Source organism: Papaver somniferum, unplaced genomic scaffold, assembly GCF_003573695.1.
Source record: "Papaver somniferum cultivar HN1 unplaced genomic scaffold, ASM357369v1 unplaced-scaffold_32, whole genome shotgun sequence".
Taxonomy (NCBI): Eukaryota; Viridiplantae; Streptophyta; class Magnoliopsida; order Ranunculales; family Papaveraceae; genus Papaver; species Papaver somniferum.
Window position 1 is genome coordinate 2,225,796 of NW_020643262.1, and position 17,161 is coordinate 2,242,956.

Here is a 17,161-nt window from a genome sequence, read left to right on the forward strand (position 1 = left end):
GGGAGATTAATCTCTTGGTTGAAATATCAATTTTCGATTTTCGATTTCATTTTTTCAATTCCAATTTCAAGATGGTAGAGCTTAGATCCGGATAAGCAACAAGCCCTGATGCCACCAGCGCTGAGAACGTCCTTGGTATCAACGTCCCTTCCAGTGGCATCAATTTACCACCTGTCAGCATGACCAACACCAATGGCGCAGGAAACGTTCCCTCAGGCGTTACACCTCCGATCACCAGAGCCAGAGCTGCTGGCGCCACCCCTAATGTTTCTTCAAGTGTGACACCCCCAGTTGTCACCAGAGCCGCTGCCACTCCACCATCGAGACGAGAGACCGGAGGAACCAGAGGAGGCCGACCCCCTATTACTATCGTTGATTTGATGGAAAGACAGGAAGTTCTTGCTAAGGCTCAGATGGACATGGCTTCAACTCAGAAAGAGACACTTACTTTCCTCAAGACACTAAAGGAGCGGCTACCACAGGAATCACGCCAACCAGAGCCAATGAGGAGCATCTTTAACATCCCTGAATCCAGTACCCCAGCAGGACGCATCTTTGTAGATGAAGAGGCCCGTTTTGCTCCTGAACGTCGATTGGAGAGGAGCCAACCATCTAATTTCGTCACGCGTGAAGATTTGGAACGACTTCTCCGAAATCGAGACAGAGAAAACTCGGTGGACATGCATCAGCATCAACCCCCATATCCTCCTGATGTGCAAAGATTTCCTCTTCCGAGGGGATATTATTCTTCTCAATTCTCCCTATATGACGGCATTGGTAATGCGCGTGAATATATCTCTCGATTTCTAGAATCCTTGGGTGAACACGAGTACAATCACGTCCTCCACCTGAAAGAACGTTCAAAGTCACTTACTAGAAGAGCATATACCTGGTACAACAACATTGCACCAAACAACATATCCAACTGGCGTGAGATGGTTGCAGTTTTCTACAAGAAGTATTTCTTTGTGTCTGAGCAAATCACCTTTTCAGACTTAGGAAGGATGTTCCAACGAAACAATAAACATCCGAATGATTATGTCAAGAGATACAAAATTCAGGCACTGGATTGTAACGACCCAAAAGTGACTGAACAACAATTGGTGGAATCTTGCATCAATGGAATGGTTCCCATTTATCGCGCCTTATTGGAGAATCTATGCTTCCAGACATTCTCTGAACTTCATGAAGCTTCTAAGCGGTCGGCCACAACAACACCAGCATTGTTAGAAAAAACCAAGACGGCCAAAGATGAAGATGCACGCGAAACTCGAGAAAACATACGCCTCATCAACAAGCAATATAACACTGGACCCTCTGCAAGCATAGTGGGTGAAGGAGGAAAAAGGAAAGCTCCAAAAGTTCCAACAGCAGAACAGCATGCCAACGTGCAGCACCAGCACATCAGGCGGCTCCACCCCGAAAGGCTGCGGCTAAATCTCCTACGCAACACCAAGAAACTGAAAAATCTTCCCTAGATTTCCCATTACCAATCGAGGAATTGATTGAGCTCTTGGAGGCATGGATCCAAGATGGTGCTATCAAGCTGGCTCCTATTAGGCGCCCGCCAACGGAAGAAGAAATAACAAATCCCAAGTATTGCCACTACCACAGGTTCGTTCATCACCCGATTAATGAATTCAATAGGTTAAAACGCATTTTCAAGGAAAATATGGAGGCAGAAGAACTTTAAATGGGCAATGAGGGAGTTCACAGAGATCCTCTTCCAGTCAGGAGTTGCATGCTCTCTGGGAACTTTGTTCACAAAAGCAGCGTGTGCGCGAAATCATATATTTCTCCAAGACGCAGCGTCAAGACATATTTACAACCCTCAATCGTATTGTGTTGGGCAAGCGATTCTTTTCTGTTGAAGAAGCCACTCCGAAATCCCAACCTCTCTCAGAAAGCGATGTTGGAAAATGTAACTGGGGACTGCTGACCACTGCTTACATGAAGAATTCCGAGTTCGATAGCACGCTGATTGACGCGGCCTCTGACTTCAACATTGTTGCCGTCAAAAATCTGAGAGCTGCAAGAATTTCAAAGCAAGGGGATACCCACTCCCCAATTGTGGTCACCCGGAAGGAGAAGCAATGAACGCTTATGGCCACATTAACCTCGAAATCAAGGTGGGAGAGGCTTTAACACGGCAAATTCCACATTTTCAAAGAATGCCCAAATTATGACATGATCCTAGGGCGCTCGTGGGTACATGACAATAAATCAACATTAGGAGTGTGTCCTCTACCGGTGCCAATACCCGAAAGGATCTCCAACAAGCCATCTAACCCGGAGGACTATATGCTGTCGTATATACAACTTGCCAATGTAACTCAATTGCCTGGAGAGAGCCCATTGACGTACACACGAAGGTTTCAGACACAAGTAAGTCTTATTGAACAACCCTTTCTGCAATCAGTCACTTTTCCTCTCGTCGAGGCCTGGGGACTCGATCCAATTATCAACCCGGGCGTCATTAGAAGATGTGAATGGGATGCCGGACCCTTCAAATGTTTCATCAAAAGTTTGGAAGTCGTCTTAGTCGAAAATAACGGATCCGAAAATCAAGTAGCTGCGCAACATCAAAACCCATTACAAGTTGGAGACATGGTAGTAAAAATTGCCGCTCAGCCTCCTTCGTCCAACTCCACAGACGAACCATACTTAGTAACAGAAGTTATTTTGGGAGGTTATTACAAGCTCATAAATGCTGACAAGTTGGAAGGTGTAGTAATACACGCTCAGTTGGTCAAACCCTTTTAATCGTGAAAGCGTCACGCCACCTCTTACCTCAAAATTCTTATTAGTATTTCCTTCAACAATTTCCCTTTTCCTGCAATATTTGTAATTCCTCCAAAATGATTGCACTGCTTGCATTCATAATTAGGGTTTCAATTTTAATTAAAAGCATCTTTATTTGAAAATGAGTTTTCCTATCATCTTAAAGGAAAAGTACCCAACAAATCCAAACTCCCAAAAAGTCATTACCCATCAATTAAAAACCAGAAAAAATCAAACCCTATACAAAAAAATATCTTGTTCAAAAAAAATACTGAAGAGGGGAATATGCAAGGAAGAAGATCATCAAGTAGCGGCACAGACACCTTCCTTCAAGAACGTCTGGCTTCAACTTTCGCCTGACGAGGTTTATCTACTTCTCACGGCGTGATTACCAGCTTGTGGCAGCTCACGCTTTAACATACCAGGCGGCATGTCACGTCCTGTGTAATTTGCAAGGGAATATCCAATAAGAGGTTGGTTAAATCCTTAACTATTGCTACTGTTTTCCCCCTGTTTTGAGTTATTGTTGCCAACGGCATGCGAGGCATTGCTATGGAAGTATCTAGAGAATGTGACACGCCTACTAACACTATTCTGCGTTATTTATGTGATTTGGCTTCCCGTCCGCTGAATCGCTCTGGAAGAATGGAAGAACTCGTTTTTCGCAAAAGGGGTTTTTGGATTCTTTCGGGAGATTTTATTCATTCATCAAATTAAAGATATGAAATTATCAATGCAGCATAAATGAAAGAACATTTCTCGGAGAAGCATGGCTCTAGTCACATGAACAAAAAAAAACTTAAGTATCAAAAGCATCTACAAGCTACGAAAAGATTGTTTTTCTGTGGAAGGAAATAACAAAATGGAAAACTAGTTATCAATGTCAAAGCCTGCTCCAGCACCCTCTCCAAAGCCTGTTCCAGCTCCATCTCCAAAGCCTGCTCCAGCACCCTCTCCGAAGCCTGCTCCAGTGCCATATTCAAAACTTTCTTCGGTAGTCTCTCCAACGGCTCCAATATTTTCCTCAGCATCCTCTCCAACAGTAGTTTCGACATCCTCTCTAGAAGCCATTTCAGTCTCTTTCTCGTGGGCCACACCGACATCCTTCTCAGAAACTGCTCCAACAACCTTTTAAGGATACTTTGGTTCATCAAAATCATAGTCGAGGATAACGATACCATCATGAACAGGGTAATTTAACTTGCTCTCGCCTGGAGGTTTCTTAGGCTCGATCCTTCGTCGCTTCAGTCGAGCAGCGAATCTTTCAGCTCTGGCACTGGGTTACTGAGATGCTTCACCGCGATGGAACGCTTCATCATGTCTCCACTTCTACTACATGTCAACCGAAGCCATGAAAGATTGAGCATGTGTCCGAACAAGGCGTAGATGAGTGAGAGGCATACCTTGTATAATCCGACCAGCCTCGTGGAACAAAGGATCGATTTTTTCTAATACCTCCTAAGATGCAGAAACCCTGGGTTTGTCAACTTCAAAACTTTTCTCCGAAGAATTGGAAGAATAACCATTAGGAGTTCCCATCATATACTGCAGGAAAATATTATGTCTACATCAATAACCTACGTAATGAAAGGAGTCAAAAGGAAAACTGCAAGAAGATATGGAGCAATACCTGAAAAGAGATGAATACAATCCTGTGGTGATCGATATGAAAAGAAAAGCTCGAAGTTCTCTTTTATACCACACAAACTGATGAAACCTGAAAAACAAAAACTCTTTACCTACCATACATGAAGGCTCCAGATACGGGATATTAGCTGATTAAATATCTATCTATCTGGGATGATTCACTCACCTGGGCTGCTGATAGAAAGAAGCTCGCCGCTACAGAAGCAAGTCCAATGGAATAAGGAATAAAGGTGGGCAATGTCTTTTATGTGCATAACACTTTTGGAAGTCGGGTAGAAGAAGGTATCCTTTTGGGACCGCGGTGTCAATGTTCCATGGCACCAATCTCAGCATCCGAGCCAGAATTACGTTATAGCAACGCTAGAGGTACGCCAAGCGCCAGCACCTTGTGGCCATACCTCCAATGCAAAGATCATAGACTATTCATGCCTCTTGCCAACTTCAGTCGAATTTTTCTCGACAATCTCTTCATGTCATGCCTTTCGATTTTGTTATCCTTGTCTGTCACCATCTCATGCTTACCCCGCAACAATGCCACTGTTACGTGCTAAGCATGGGACTTAATGTTGATGGTGGTTTTTAGTTCAGGGTTAAAATTATAAAACCTTGCATTTAATATGCCGTCACTCTGCAAAGAGACATGCCCATGTAAAGTGACGAGTGTTCAACCTCTTCACTGGCGCATTTATTGAGTAACTCAATATATTCACATGAAATTTATCCAGAATGGTGCATGTAGCAACAATCCCAGATATTCTATAAATTTTGGCACCTTGCCTGTATTATTTAGTTAATATAAGTTTCTTTGAATGCTTTCTGTGCTATGTTCCCCGGCTGAACCCTTAATATTGGTATGGCATGACAATTTGTGTTTACTCATGGCAGAGTAGCACGAATTTCCAAGTATCAAGGTTAAGGTCCTTGCATAAAAGTATTCAATCGGAAATCATATTGCTCTTTCGCAATAAACTTAAAGAACTCTGTGTCAACACACATAATTCAATCAATTTTGTGATAATTCACAAGATTCATATATTACCCTAACTAATTTGAAAGATTAGGGTTTTGTGCCCTGCGCAGTATATTAGACCCCGCCTGTCGAAATTAAGCCTAGGCGAACTAGGCAATTAATCCTCCATGGATTAGTAGGTGCAGAATCCTACCCACAATCAGAAAACAAGGACAAAAGGTCACCTTAAACCCGCCACACGCACATGAGTTGTGGATGGGTCTACACTTGCCGACCATATTTCCCATTGACCAATCAGGTCGCTTTAAATCCTCCACATGCATACCAGAAGTGTGGCCACGCCCACGTTTGGTCGGACCCTCTTTTAATCGATCAATCAGGCCGCTCTAAGCCTGCCACAGTATCAAAAGAGGCAAAGTTGCGCCAGACGGCCAAAATGCCAAATTGGCTTTCCAAAAGCCGCGCCAACATGCCAAAAGTGCCATTCTGCTCCGGCATGCTAGTGACATGCCGAACATGCCATGCGGCTCCAATACCCTAATTGGCATGCCAAACGTGCCACTTTTTCGCAGTAGCATGCCAAACATGCCAAACGTGCCACTTTCCCGTAATAGCATGTTGATCATGTAAACATGCCTTAAATAGCGCGCGAACGTGCTAACCCACTTCTTATTCGTGGCCAAACGCCATAACATATTCCAATTAGGGTATTCCAAACACGGTTCCGCCTTAGTGGCATTAGTCGAAATCCTAATTTCCAGTCGTGGCCCAATTACGCCACTTTGGCCCTACAACATGCCACGAGCCATGTGGGACGCGATAAACCTTAAAAACGGTGCCATTCTATAATCACCCGTGGCCATCCTTGCGCCTGTGGTTATTTCCATATTATGGCCTGCCATAATTCCTTTAATGTGGCCATGGCACCGATTACATAAAGCGCCACCGTGCCGCGGCCATGCCACACGCGCTAATTAGGATTTCGATTTGCCAAACCCTAATTTAGCTAAAAGTTGTCACGCCAACTAAGTCAGGTAATACTCCTAAGGCCTTAAGTTTGATATATCAACAGAGCCATATTTGGGTCTAACACCAATATGCCAAAATAGCTGGCATGGCTATGCCAGGCGCCACTATGCCACGGCTACACCAGGTGCCACTACACCATTGGCATGTGATAATGGCGCCACTGTACTACCATCAGGCGCCCATAGAATGTGGACATAATCAATGGCCACCCTTTTTCATGAGTTACGATATCATCCGTCCAAATTCGCCACAGAATTGACAGGCCTGTGGCAAGTTTTGGGCGACCAACTAAGACAAGCCAAATAACATCACGTGATATTCTCCTGTGGCAAGTCTCCTGACTTTTACTTGCCACACATAGCAACCTGCTACATGTTTTCCATGAAAATACTCGAGACATCAAACATGTCACAAACTAGGGGATGCTCATCAGGGTATTGGTCTGGCGGTTTACAGCGTGCGGCGTGCAACACGCCTATTATAAGAAAGTGTCAGAAAGCAGGGCAGTAAGTGGCGGAAAGAAGTAGTGGGTGTAAACTAACCAGTTTCCTCCATAGTGGGAACGTGGTTTCTGACAGTTACACATAACCCCACTTCTCCATCACTCAGTCACTCCTACTTTCTACAAGATCAGGATGCGTTCAATATGACTTGTATAAATAGGTTTTACCTATTTTTCGACCAGACAACAAGTTGTTGGTCAGAAAAACAATAAAATATCTATAAAAATACCAAAGAACTGATAGGTTACATTCCACAAGCCAGTTCCAAATTCTGATACAAGTCATAAAATAGCCACACCTTCAGAATTAACCATTCTGGTCTCAACACTTTATTCGCTTCCCTCCCTAAGACCAACCCTTCTCCTTCACTTTGTGACCGAAGCAAGACTGGAACGACCATTTCTTGGTTTAGGCCAGGATTGTACAGATTGATCTCTCGAATCTAAAGTACTCTCGTGCAGTGCATTTGTTTTAGGTTTAGATTTGTTTCTCATCCACACACCCAAATTTACCAAAAACAGCAGAAACAGTTTTTACCCATAAACAATAACATGCGAAGATGTATATATACATAATACTCTAGTGATTAGACTTGGTCATATCATTATGATCAAAGTGTCAAGGAATCTATTATTACGAAGTATAAACGTTTATCTTTTCGAACTTCGTACGTACGACATCAACATAATCTTTGTATTTAGTTACTTGATTATGTGTAAGCTATAGCCCTAGGAAACATTGTTTCTTAACATTTGTTAAAAGGAAGTACATATACGAATTTTTTTCGTAATCGAAAGTAAATCATGATTGGTCACGTTCTTTATTGAATATCTTTTGAATGACCAACACAAGATGACGAGGTAGAACATATCTTAACTTATGTTGAGAATTGAGGTATAACCGGTCATAGCCTATAGGATGTAACTAGTTGTAATCGGTCACAAGATACTACGTGGAGTAAGGTGTAACCTGTCACAAGCTACATTGGGAAGTTAGTTGTAACCGGTCACAAGCTACCTTTGGAAGCAAGGTGTAACCAATCACAAGCTGTCTCGGGAAGTAAGGTGTAACCGATCACAAGCTACCTTCGGGAAGCATGGTGTAACCAATCACAACCTACTTTGGGAAGCATGGCGTAACCGGTCACAACCTAGTTTGGGAAGCATGGTATAACCGGTCACAACTTACATTGTGAGTTTGGTACAACCGATCCCAATGAGAAAAAACGAGTTTCCAATATTCACATATCTCTTTAAGATTTGTGTGAGCCTGGAATTGGGGTTTGCTGAGAGAAACTTCTAGATGTCGACATTATTTGAACATGCATATAACTCTTATTATTAATTTTTCAAGGATATTCCTTGATGCTCAAGGAGATTCCATACCTAAATATTGAAAAGCGTTTAGTTATGATTTTTATCATATATGTTTTAATTACCAACAATTAAAGCATATCCTCTGGAAAATATTATTAGTTAATATGCTACACTAATAATAAAAGTTTTCTATGAGAGTTTTCGAAAATATGGTTTGCCATTTAAGTGGAAAAGGGAAAACTGAAATTATGTAGTTTAATGTTAATATCTTGAGAATATTTTCGATTTTGGAATTTCCTTGTTGTCCAAACAACCTTGGTCTATAAATACTTGAGTTTGCATTTGTCTCAAACAATCCTAAGATCCAGGCAAACTTCATTCTTGTTGTTTTTGGTGGAGCCGTCTATTCAGAGGGGAAAGTACCTAGGCGAAATCTCTTACGATCGCTCATTTAAAGACTTATGCGGGATCAAGAAGCTCTACGAGTACCGTTGGTGAGAAACTAGATAATTGCATTGTTATTTTGGTTTTCGATTATTGATTTGATTGACTAACGTTTGTTGAAACTTTGATTGCACCTAGTTTGTTTATTCTTGAGAACCTTCTCTTCTGATATAAAGCTCACTTAAACTAGATAAAAGTATCGACGGGATCTTCAGAACCATTTTCGGATCTAAAGACATCTTGTGATAATCCATTTTAACAGACTCCATTCTGTGTGTGATTGATCACAAGAGGATTCAAGTTGTGTTGTGCAGGTTATTATTGAAAACAAACGAAGATTTGAAGACGCCGTAGATTTTCTTATTAGTTCTCGTATCTTGTGAATTGTGTGCACAAACCTTAATCTGTTGAGATCCAATTAGAATCGTGTTTATCTTTGATAGACTTGATTGGCTAGTTGCGTGAGATCGACATCGCTTTATAGTTTATCTTTGAGTTTTATATTAATTGATTGCAAATATAAATATTGGTTATTTCGGTAATCTAAGTTTAGGTTTATCTGACCAGGCAAAGAAGTTTATTAGTTTAAACGAAAGATCTGTTGTCAACAACTCACATATATATCTTTATAGCAAAGATTGATTAGTGTGTTTAGGAAACAGATTCTTCCTTTGTTGTTTGGAATAGGATCCAAAGGACTTGCAATTCACGTGCGTGACTCTGGAAGTCGAAGGCGCAGAGATACTGAGGAAACTAAGAAGTTAGGGTTAGTCTACTTGGTCTCAACTATACTAAGTTGGTATTAGATTTTGTATAGCGGCTTGATTCTGAGAGTATTCAAAACTGGACTAGGTACCGGGATTTTTCTGCATTTATGGTTTCCTCGTTAACAAAATCTTGTTGTGTCATTTACTTAATTTTCGCATTATAATTATTATTATAATTAAGTAAACTACACACAACGTTAATCATAGTCACTTGATATGGATCCTATAGTGTTTCGGTTTTATACCGTACATTATCAAGTGAACATTTTGTTGTTGTATTGTCTCTATCTCGTATCCATAGACGATTACAAAAATCGTATATCGTAATTGTTGTATTGTCTCGAATTTATCCATAGATGATCACACTTGGTATCAGACTTATATTTTGATATTTAAAAGATTGTGGTGTATATGGGTACCTTCTTCTTTTCAAATACAGATAAAGAAATTGGTAAAGTATATGTAGAAGTAGGTGTGAGTAATTTGAAGAAGCACATGGGTGTATATATAGAAACAAGCAGGGGGGAAATATTGGTTACAAACTAGCCGTTGAACGATACAGAAATGAACGAGCGATGGAAACTATGACACCAGCAAAGGAGACTATGACGCCAGTGATATTCATAATATCGTTAGCGCTATATATAATAATTGTCGATAGTAACTCTATCGCTCAGTTATTTTCCATAGTGACGCAACTCATTTGTCATGCCACCTGGTATGTCAAACAATATTTTTTAACCTTGTGCATAGGAATAGACCTAAGAAGAGGTAAACAATGCAGTGGTCATCTTGTTGGCTTCCTTACAATAATTAAACAAAAATATTATTTTGTTTTGGTCATATAAATCCTGATCATAGTTTTTATCTCTTACATTTTTGAGAAAGATTTCCAGTCCAAGCTACCATTCTTGAGAAAGCTTCCCTCCAATAAATTTGAATACTTTCATATTCCTCCATTCAATCTGAAAGTTGATATGGCTGAGTTATTGTTTCCACTTGAATGCTTTTAGTAACGCATGTGCCTCCAGCTAATCCTTACTATGTGCTTTGCATCGCACATACATTATCTCTTTTATTTTTGAGAGCTAATGTATGTATGTCTGGGTTATGGGTTAGTGTTACGTGGAATCGCTTGTTACTCACCGACCAAACATGTTCCTCACAAGTCCGAGAGTCACTCAAGGAAAAGGTTGGAATATAGTCCTAAAAATCATGGGTATATCTCGCCTTGTTTCAATAATGTAAAAAATGGGGACATCATAAGAATCGGTGTCAATACAAGTCCCAAAATCGCAAACACAATCTAGCGAAAGGTTCACACCATTCATCCGATACAATTGAATCAAGAAATCCATCTAAGTCTCGGTCTAAGGTTAAAGATGATGTAAAGATGGATCAAATTAGAAACATGGATAACTTGATTTCAGGACATCAAGATCTTGTTTCTAAACTAAGAAAAGAACTCAAAAACTCTGGCATAAATAGTTCTCGGAGGGATAAAATCTGTGCGAAAGCGATGATTTCTAATAAGAGTGAGAGGTTGATCAACAACCGAAAATCTGAGTCTCATGACAACTTAACCTAGTTGTTATGATGATGTAATCTTTATCTCTTTTTTTTTCTGTAAGTGATAAGGATTTTGTGTAAATACGCAAAGGGTTTTTCGAAAACTTTGGTGTATATTATTGAATAATTACTTTCGGTCTAATATTATTATGTGGAATATATTCTCTTTATAGAGATCTGAGAAAACTCTATTACTTAGTAGAGAAATGATAGTAACTTTTCATTTCATAGAAATTTGACAAATGTCTACCTCTCGTTGTAATTCTCACAAAGTTGAAAATGTCTGGACTATTTTGTTTCTTAATAAAAAACTTCATCTGGAATCACCCGATGATAAGTTAAAGCCTGCTTCAGATCTGAGCAATGATTGTGGAGACCTGTAGTCTCTTCATGATAATCATCTTAAGAATTCGTCGCTAAAATTAGATCTGATTTTGTGTAAAGTTAAAAATATGGAAAGGGGATTACGAAAGAAAGTGAAGGAAATGATAGACGCATTTATGTGTCTATTTTGTTTTCACTTTTCTATATTGCTAGTACACATTTTTGTACTTGTGTTGGTATTTTATGTCTTTGTAGGTATTTTTGGAGAATAAACATATGTGGAAAAATTGGCTCGAAAAGTGTTATTTGCACTCCTGAGAGAAAATTACTAAAGTCACCTGGAAGTTGTAATACATGCACCTCGAAAGTATGTTGGAGACGCCCCAGAAAAATGTTAATGGCACCCGGAAATTTACTAAAAGCACCCAGAGAACAACTGCTAAAGGAACCCCCACTTTGGATTAGGGGTACTTCAATTGATTAGGGGCGTCACTACAAGAAAAATGCCCTTTTACAACGGATATATGACAACGTTGTAGAAAAGTTAGCTTTTCACAATGTTTTCTCTTTAAAAACATTGTCGAATACTATAGATATAATTTTACAACAACGTTTATTAAAAACAATCAGAACCGTTACATCAGTGTTAGTTTTGACACGTGGTATTATGCTAACCTTTCGATCTTTTTCCTATCTTTTTTTTTAGATAAAAAGGGAGATTTTATTAATCAATACCAGGATCTAAAAGACTGGATAACACTGTTTGCAGATATGTAACATCATGACTGAATTCTTCTACTTGAAGTTGATCTCTCCTTACTACTTTAATGTTAGAATCTGCTGAAAAATTAAAATTCCTACTAACATAGGAGACTTTAGTAAAGTTTAAAGAGATAAGCAAATGTTTGATCTCTTTCATAATCTTTTTATTCTCCCATCTTACTGAAAAAGAAATGTTGTTGATCGAGTTAACTACTGCCTCAACATCCGATATGATGTGAATGCTGTCTAAGTCCATTTCCTTTGCCCATATCAGTCCTTCAAGAACAGCTCTACACTCTCCTGCTTCTGCATCAATTATTCCATCTGCATATGATCCATAGAACCCAACGAATGTACTTTCAGTGTCATATCAAACAATTCCAGACCCACAATCATTAGTGAATTTATCAAAAGAAGTGTCTACAAAGAATTTAAAGGTAGCCGCTTCATTCAAAATATCCTTCAGGCAAGTAAAAGTGTTAGTAGTATGCCCAGATAATGCAGGAGTGAGAGTTAAAGTATCAGCTGAAGTTTCAGTTGAAGTTTCCTTAGTAGGAGCGCTATAACTAATCAACTGATTCTGAATCCTTTCAACCAGTACGAATAGGGTTGAGTGTCTTATCTTGAAAAACACGGTCACACCTTTCCTTTTGTATTATCCAACTCCCTACCATTAACAACTTTCTCCAGTTATTAATATCTTCACTTCTTGTATTCTGAATATTTTGAAACCAAGAAATAACTCACTCTTTAACAGTCTGACACTGATTAATGATCTGATAAATGTTGATATTAAGGGAACGCCATACATCCTGAGCATGAGAACAACTGATAAGTATATGAAAGAGGGTTTCATTATCTTGTTTGTAAATTTCGCAGTGAGTTTCAATATCTTGCATTGCCTGCGATAGACTCACCCTTGTGGGAACTATATTTTTCAAACACTTCCATATTAAAAGTTTAACCCGATGAGGCAGTTTCATTTTCCAGAGTGCTTTCCAGACTGTTGTAGGAACATCATTAAGTGCAACTTAATTTTGTACTCTAGTCTCAGTAAGTTTATTGTAGGCAGACTTAACTGAGAAGACTCCATCCTTTGAAGGGTTCCATCTAACAATATCTTGTTCATCAAGGGAAAGCTGCATATGTTTAATTCTTTCAACAATAACTGGAGAAAACAGAATACTGAGAAGAGGGACATTCCAAGTGTTAGAATCTGGTAAAATCAGCTCACTGACAAACACATACTGCAGATGTGAAGGGTGAAGAGGCTCCACTTTGATATCCAATCCTATGATCCATCTATCAATCCAAATTTTGTTACCCTTACCATTGTTGACCTCCATACTGTAATGCTGTTCAAGTATAGAAATACCAAGTTCAATACCTTTCCATGTACATGAAGAATTACTCCTTTCTTTTTCAATGTGTAAAAACTCCTCTTTCTTGAAATACTTAGCTTTGAGTATTTTGGTTAATAGGTGATCAGAATTTTTACAGATTCTCCATGCTATTTTAGTGAGGAGTGCATGATTTAACATCTCCATATCTCTGAATGCCAATCCTCCTAAATCCTTGGATATACTCAAGTTATGCCAGCCAATTAAATTTAACCCTCTATTAGACTTGTAACCCCACCAAAATTTCCTTTGTTATGTATCAAGTTTCTTGAGAAGAGTCTTAGGAATCTTGAAAGTACTCATTTGATACATGGGAACAACATTAAGCACTGCCTTAACCATTGTAGTTCTTCCAGTCTGATGTAGATTAATTCCTTGCCAATTTCCAAGTCTTCTTTCAAAGGCCAACTGAATATATTTAAAAGATTTCAATTTATATTTACCAATAATTAGAGGAGACCATAAATACTTCTCATTTTCCTCCATACATTGAACTCCCAAAATATTGCTGAGAGTATTACATACAGATGGATTCATGTTGTTACTATAAAAGACTGAAGATTTGTCAAAATTTATGACCTAACCAGATTGTGAACTAAAGTCCTTCAAAACTTAAAGAAGATTATTCACACTGGTTAAATTTGCCCGAGTGAAAATGAGATAGTCATCTGCAAAAAGAAGATGATTTAAAGGTGGTGCTCCTCTTGCAATTGATATTCCTTTGATTTCTTTTGAATTATGAGCTTCTAAAAGAGTTCTAGAGAACCATTCCATTGAAATGATGAAAATATGAGGAGAAAGAGTATCTCCTTATCTAATACCTCTAGTAGGTGAGAATTCTTCACATGGAGATCCATTAAGCATAACAGACAAAGAAATAGTACTTATACATTCCTTGATAAGTTGATGCCAATCTTCAGAAAACCCAAAAAGTACCTTGAGTATAAAATACCATTCCAATCTATCAAAACCTTTAGACATATCAAGTTTTAAAGCTAGCCAACCTCCTTCACCTTCTTTTCTTTTCATTGAATGAATTACTTCATGAGCTATAATGGTGTTATCATTAATAAGCCTTCCTGAAACACAAGCAGCTTGATATGGGGAGATGATTCTTTCCATTAATGGCTTCATTCTAGATACTAGGATCTTAGAAATGATTTTATAAGATGTATTGCAAAGCCCAATAGGTCCGAAGTCAGAAGGCGTACAAGCCTTGCTCTTTTGGGGAATTAAAGAGATGTATATTTTGTTGAGCTGTTTGGGGAGGAACTTAGTTGCAAAAAAATTACTCACCATATCACAAACATCACTACCAACTATACTCCATTGTGACTTGTAGAAGCCAGCTTGAAATCTTTCAGGCCCTGGTGCAGACCAACTCTCCATGCTTTTGAGAACCTTATGAATTTATTCATCTGATGGAGGCAAAATAAGTAGATTGTTATCTTCCTCTGTAATGAGTAGGAATATGAGCATAATATTGTTCTTCAATTGTAGTATTTTGAGAAGTACTTATATTCTTAAAGTGCTGAGTAAGCAAATTAGAAATATCATCTCTGGATTGTAACCAAGTTCCATCTTCTATTTTTAAAGAATCAATGTTATTTCTAGCTCTCTTCCTCTTTGTTAAAGTATGGAAATACTTAGTATTGTAATCCATATCTTTTACAAAGTCGTCTCTAGACTTTTGCCTGTAGAAATCATGTTGTATCTTGTGCCACTTATCCAACTCTTGACTGACTTCTAAAGCTTTTGAAGTATTATCTGGAGAAAAAGGCAAAGCTTGTATTGCAGATAGCTTTTGTTGGAGATTATCCACATTCTGATCAATATTTCCAAAATGAGTTTTGTTCCATTTAGATAAAGTAATCCTGGTGAATTGAAGTCTTTTAATGAGCTTGTATCCTGGAGAGCCTTGAACTGATTTTTCCCAAGCCTTAGCAATTTCAGCTGCACAAGTTCTATCTTGAAGCCAAGTCTGAAAGAATTTAAAGGGCTTCCAAAGTTTTGGATGAGAGTAATCAGTCACTAACATCACAGGGCAGTGATCACTTCCGTTTTGAGTTAAATGAAGTAGTTTAAAGTCTTGAAAGTGTAGACTCCAAGCACCATTTGTAAAAGCCATATCTAGTCTTGATCTCTTTTTCCCAGTTCCCAAGTTATTATTTGACCAAGTATGCTCTCTGCCTATAAAACTCAAATCTTGCATTCCCACTTCCTGAATGATATAATTAACAAAGCCATCACCTGAAGAAGAATATAGTATATGGAAATTAAGATCACCAATAAGAACACAGGGTTGAGAAATGTTCTGTCCAATATCTTTGATAAAATCCCATTGAGCTTTTTTCTTAGAATAATCACAGTACCCATACATACAGGATAGTAACAATTCAGGTTGACTAGGATCACATTGAACTGCAACATGAATCATATTATCTTCACAGCTAACTACATCACAAATTAAACCATCCTTCTATAAAAGGGCTAAACCCCCAGACAAGCTAATGGGTTGAAGAAATTTCATATTTGGAAATTTAAGTGGAGCTAACAACATTTTCATCTTGTCTTCATGGATTTTAATTTCACATAAAAAGATGTTATCAGGGTCTTGGGATCTAATTAAATCCCTAAGATGATCTCTGGTGGCAGGGGTGTTGAGTCCTTGTACATTCCAGGAAACTACTTTCATGTTGAAAAGAGAATTTATCAACTGAATTATGCAAAGCAAAGTAAAATTGGGCTTAAAAAATCTAAAACAATATATGAACGAAGACTTGTTAACTAACATAGGGTTTGCATGGAAAAATTTAATGCACTTAAGGTTTCTAAGTAATGACTGAGGGAAGCAATTAAATGCATGTGGAATAACTAATAGCTTAGTGATCAAAGAAAACAAAATTGCAAATTAAATATAAGAAAAATAAAAGTGAAAAGAAAGTGTGAAACCTGATCCCCTTTGAGTGATTGTGTTATATGACTCTTTCAAGTAGTGATCACCTGAGTAGTTGTAGGGGAAGAGATTGGAATCATAATGTTACTGTGTGAGGAAATCTCAGAAACAGGAGGAATAGGAGATGAAGCTTCACCAGCTCTTTGACGTTTGCCAAGTCGACTGTCTTCTTCAGATAAAATCTCTCCACCTTTGAGTAAAGAATCTAAATTGATAAGGTCACCATCTTTTGGGGGAATGAACATATTTGATTTGACAAATTTTTTCTGATTCTTTTTAACTGCAGGAGTTTTGATAGAGGCAGATTCCTTAGTTGTAGCTACAATTGAGATGTTTTTACGAATGTTGTTAATTTTTCCAACAAAGTAAGGTTTCTCGTGAGCTTTCTTCGAGAAAATCGCAGCATCCTTACAAACATATTTTGAATGATTCACAATGTAACACTCAGTGCATATGTTCCTAGGTTGTCTCTCAAAAAAGTATTGTTGCCACTTAGTAACGCCTGCATTGGTAGAGCATTTCACTCCTCTTCTCATAGACATAAAAAGATCCACATTAACGCAAACTTTCACAGGAATCCCACCAATAGGGATTGCATATTTTGGCTCTATAGCCACAACTTCACCCATTACTTGCCCAATTTTAGTAACCGAGGTGACATTCATGTGCTCTGGCAGTAGGTATTTGAGCTGA

At 38.6% G+C, this 17,161-nt stretch overlaps 1 protein-coding gene across 1 annotated transcript; it reads right to left on the reverse strand.

The window, feature by feature from the left end:
• Positions 1-14,956: 14,956 nt before the first annotated feature.
• Positions 14,957-15,949, reverse strand: LOC113341871. Its single transcript, XM_026586588.1, has one exon. It carries the CDS (start codon positions 15,947-15,949, stop codon positions 14,957-14,959), a length of 993 nt encoding a protein of 330 aa, XP_026442373.1.
• Positions 15,950-17,161: the final 1,212 nt, after the last annotated feature.

Coding starts and splice junctions, on each gene's coding strand:
- LOC113341871 (XM_026586588.1), bottom strand. CDS start 15,949: ATGATTCATGTTGCAGTTCAATGTGATCCTAGTCAACCTGAATTGTTA.